Source organism: Dasypus novemcinctus, chromosome 22 (genome assembly GCF_030445035.2).
Source record: "Dasypus novemcinctus isolate mDasNov1 chromosome 22, mDasNov1.1.hap2, whole genome shotgun sequence".
NCBI classification, from domain to species: domain Eukaryota; kingdom Metazoa; phylum Chordata; class Mammalia; order Cingulata; family Dasypodidae; genus Dasypus; species Dasypus novemcinctus.
Window position 1 is genome coordinate 3964805 of NC_080694.1, and position 5214 is coordinate 3970018.

Genomic DNA, 5214 nt, shown 5'->3' on the forward strand with positions numbered 1-5214 from the left:
ACTCAAGAATGGTTTTATCAATTCCTCTATATATTTCAAACTTTAAACTATATATATATTCTATATTCTATATATATAATCCCACACTATGTTTCCATATTTGGATATTTTCAGGCACTACCCTATGTATGTATTAACATTGCTATTCATCTTGAAGACTAGATATAGATGTTTAGACATACAGATTAACATGTTTTAGACATACAAATAAGCATACTAAACACAGAAATTTCTGCATTAATACATTAACGTATATTAGTGTTCTTTAACACTTATTACATTACAGATACTTTATAAAGTAGTTTATGTAAACTAAAGTGTAAGTAAAATCATGTTTGTTTGTTTAAATTGTTTTCACTGCCTCACTACACGTGTATGGATCTTTTTGGTTTTGATCCTTATGTATAGTTAAATTAGAATCCCCCATTAGATCATCCTAGACACTATAGCTAGGTTCTTTGATTACAAGAAAACATGCAGTAAAAGTGAGTTTGTGCTTTGATTGATGCAACCAGTACCTGAGAATGTGTTAGCTATGAAGCCCTTTGACTAAAATAATTAGGTAAATATGTTCTTTAATGATATCACCCTAATTATGGAAACTTACATTTGAGTGTTTGAATTCACTCATGGGTAAGTAGAGATCATTTGTGGCACCCCATTTCCACATATAACAGCATATAAATACTTGTTTCTTATAATTCTGAAGAACAGAATAAGCAAGTGAATATCACCAGCTGTGGCAGCATTTCCCTTTTGGAATATTTTAGCGTCCACACCTTTGGGAGATGGGCTGCATTGATAAAACCCGTCTCATCCTTGCTCTGTATATTTTTACCATCAATTCTGCTTGTTAAAGTCAAGAGAGTCAGAAGCAAAGTGCCTTGAGGGAAGGAAATTCTCAGTATTTGAAAGCCAGACTTAGCATTGTCAGTATGGATAATTGTAAGTAATTATTTCATTAACAACTACATGAGAACCTTGTTGAATATTTCCATCTTCTATATAACAGATACTCTTGTGAGTATTAGTTTTATTTTATTCCATTTGTTGCTTATAATTTCAGATACAAAAAAAAAAAATAGGTCCTAGAGGGAAAAAATATTTTAATTCATTAATAGGAAAAGATTCAAAGGTGATTAAATATCTATTTTAAGGTCATTAAGAAGTGTCTTTTTAGTGTAAGTTACAGAGAAACAAAATGTTAATTTTGAACACACTATCTAACACATGAGCTCAGAAGAGGTTTATTTTAAGAGACTTCATTAATATAGAATTTTGTTTAGAAATGTATCAGATTTTGAAACAGTTATTTACATAGCTGTGTTTTAACATATAACAGGGTGTTGAGTACATGGTAAGCAATGAATGAAAGAGTTGGAAATAATAACTAGGGCTTATTTTGGTTATAAGCAGGAAGTATTACAAGATTGAAGAAAAAATAAATAAGAACTTAAAAGTTTGTCAAAACATTATATTAAACATAATGAATATTATTTTCATTTTAGGATACATTATTTTCTTATTGAAACATAAAAATATTATGCTGTTGTAAATTAAAGCTTTGTTTCTTAAGGAAAATAATTTCAGCATCATAAATATTTCTCAGTGTTTAGAGCTTGTACATAGAGGACCAATATGGCATTGCATTATAAACATCAGCAACAAATCCCTTCACCACACTTCAGAGTCAATAACTCTAAAAAGGACATGCTTTAGGAATAGATAGTTGTGAGGGGTTTTCATCCAATGAAGATAAGAACAAATATTGTGTCCCACCATAATGAGTGATGATGTTATAAGTTAGCTTTTTTTTTTTTTTACCACCTTATGTTATCTAAGGGGGAAGTGGGGTATATGAGAACCTCTTATGTTTTTTAATGTAACATTTTGTGTGATCTATTTATCTTTGAAAAAAAGACAATAATAAAAATAAATAAAAACATAAAATCATTTTTAGCACCCCCCCCAAAAAGAGCAGGTATCTCATGGTTTCAGCATTTTAGACTGATTTTGTACACTTGAATTATTTAAACAATTATTCTATCACCCTAATTTTCCAATAGTTGAATTATTAAATTATTAAATCCATAAAGAAAGAAGACCAACAGGAGAGACGGAAAAGACATATCACATTTACAAATAAAATCACAACTGTAATATTAGAAAATTATAATCCCAACATTTCAGTATAAATATATGTTTCCAACCCTTTTTCTAATTTATCCTTTCAATGAGTTGGCAAATTTTAAATTAAATATAGAAGTATATGAAAACATTCATTTAATTTTGGGTTATATTTAGACAATTAAGCTTGGGAAGGAGTCAGAATATGTAAGTAAAATGTTGATTACAGAATCAGAAGGAACTGATCAGAATATAGAATCCAGAAAAAGGAAAAGACAGATTTGTAGAGAGATAAGTATCTGTTCCCATCTCATTATGCTGTATAGCAATGTTATGTTAAATTAAAAACTGATTTTATATATAAATATATAGGCATATGAATTTTAACCATGTTTGAAATTGCCCCATAAGTGTGAAAACTATAGGAGTAAAAGAAAATGAAAATGTAAAGGGCAAGAAATGGAAAACAGACTGAAAAAAAGAACTGCCAGGGAATAGGACATTTATTCCCATATAAAAAAATCTAAAGATATGAGAAAATTTATGAAAGAAATTTAAAGTAGAGCAGGAAGCAAGCAAATTTACATTATGCTAGAGAGAAAAATGCCAGATATTTCATTGAGCTTATTTACAAGACAGAAAAATAGAAATGAAGTTAAACCAAAATGAGTGAACTCCACAGGGGTGAAACACTAAAAATTATAATTATTAATTGAATAATTAGTTGACATAAAATTGTAAAGCAAAATTGTCAATAGGAGGTGGCACAGACAAATAGGATAGTGCATATCTTTTCCTTCATTTCCTATCACATGTAAATTAATAGCTTTCTTATTTAATTTTTAAAAATTTATTAAAGTTAATAGATCACAAGGAACATTACATTGAAGAACATAAAAAAAAAACAACAAAAAACATAAGAGGTTCCCATATAACCCACTCCCACCTCATCATTTTTGTAAATTGTATTTTTTGAAGATACATACATCACAAAAAAAATTACCTTAAAAAATATGAGGTTCCCGTGTACCCCACCCCCACCCCACTCCTCCCACACCAACAACCTCCTCCATCATTGTGGCACACTCATCCCACTCAGTGAACACATTTTGGGGCACTGCTGCACTACACAAATAGTTTACCCTATAATTCACACTCTCCCCCCAGTATATTCAGTGGGTTATGGCAGGGTATATAAAGTCCATCACCTGACCCTGCAATATCATTTAGGACATCCGAAAATTCCAAAAATGCCCTCACATCACAACTCTTCTTCCCTCTCCCTATCCTCAGCAGAATAGCCTTCTTTCTAATGCATGTAAAGCTTTATCTTACAAATTTGAGAATAGAGTAATATAGTAAACTTCTGGCTTAGTGCCTAACTAGCATCATGAGCACTTTGATGCATACGAGGAGAAGCAGAAAACATGCTAAAACAGAATACATCTGGAACACATGACTAATAAACTGGATTTTTTATGGATGGATAGAATTTATTGTGAAACTGTTATTGTTTCTGCACACACAAACACAAACACATACATGAGCAACATACATTGATTGATGTGCACTAAACATTAAATAGGAATACTTAATGTTCTACATACCTTCAATAATACTTTCTTTTTCTTTTTTAACACAGAATGCTATTAAGAATGAACAATATCTCTATGGAGACAGAGTTTCTTCTTTTAGGTTTTCCTGGACCACGGGACCTTCAATTATTGCAAGCTTCAGTTTTTACAGTAATGTACCTCTCAGCCCTGATGGGGAATGGACTCATCATCACCATAACCTCCTTGGACGCCTGCCTCCACACACCCATGTACTTCTTCTTAAGGAATCTGTCCCTGTTCGATCTTTGCCTCATATCTGGAGTTGTGCCAAAAACTGTTATCAACTCCTTGACCCACAACAATTCCATCTCATTCCTTGACTGTGCCACCCAGGTTTTCCTGGTGGTTTTATCAGCAGCTGCAGATCTGTTCCTCCTCACAGCCATGTCCATTGACCGCTACGCTGCCATTTGCCATCCCCTGCACTATGACGTCATCATGAACAGGGGCACGTGCCTGCGGATGGCAGCCATGTCTTGGTTCAGCAGTGGCTTTATTTCCCTTTTACACACAGTGAACACCTTTTCTTTATCTTACTGTGGTCTTAATGAAATTCAACAATTTTTCTGTGATATTCCCCAGTTGTTAGCTCTTTCTTGTTCAGAACATATAACCACAGAAATTGTGACCATTTTCATTAATGCAGCACTTGATCTATGCTGCTTTATCTGCATTATAACTTCATACATCTACATCTTCTCCACTATCAGAAAGATTCCCTCCACACAAGGACAGTCAAAAGCCTATTCCACTTGCCTGCCACACTTGACTGTTGTTGCTCTTTTCTTCTCAACTGCCTTTATTGCTTACCTGAAACCCATTTTTGGGTCCACCTCATACACTGATCTCGTTCTATCTGCTTTCTATATTTTGTTGCCCCCTTCCCTTAATCCCATCATATACAGCCTTAGAAACAAGGCCATGAAGACAGGTTTGGAGAAGTTGATCATTAGAAAGCTGTGGAAAACAGAGAATATTCTGATATTTCAAGAATAGAGGTATTCATCTCTTAACATTTAAGCACAGAGTTCACCTAAATTGGGCTTTTTCAAATCTGACTATCCCCAGCATTATCTGGAAACGATGATCCTTGGCCAAAGTAGAATGTATTATACTAAACATTATTAATGAAGTCATGTTTGGATCTGAAACATTAAGTGTATAGGTATATATTGTTTTATTTGAATTATGAACCCCAATGAAAGAAGCACTTAATTTTAATCAGTGTTTCTATGGGTTTGAATTTATTTGTAAATAAGACATTTAAACTATGCTATTATTGGTTCAAGCATGGCCATCTGACTTGGGGTGTGTCTTGATCCATATTGCTGGAAACTTTATAGAGAGAAGGCCACAGAAAGAAGCTAGAAGTCAACAGAAACCAGAGGACAGTAGACACAAGAATATAGAGATCACCATGTGGTGGGAAGTAGAGATGCAAACTGAGGAATCCAAAGGATGGTAGCAAACC

At 33.2% G+C, this 5214-nt stretch overlaps 1 protein-coding gene across 1 annotated transcript; it reads left to right on the forward strand.

Moving 5' to 3' along the window:
* The first annotated feature begins 3782 nt into the window (after positions 1-3782).
* On the forward strand, positions 3783-4739 carry LOC131275177 (olfactory receptor 14A16-like). Its single transcript, XM_058285037.1, has one exon. The coding sequence runs from the start codon at positions 3783-3785 to the stop codon at positions 4737-4739; it is 957 nt and encodes a 318-aa protein (XP_058141020.1).
* Positions 4740-5214: the final 475 nt, after the last annotated feature.

Coding starts and splice junctions, on each gene's coding strand:
- LOC131275177 (XM_058285037.1), top strand. CDS start 3,783: ATGAACAATATCTCTATGGAGACAGAGTTTCTTCTTTTAGGTTTTCCT.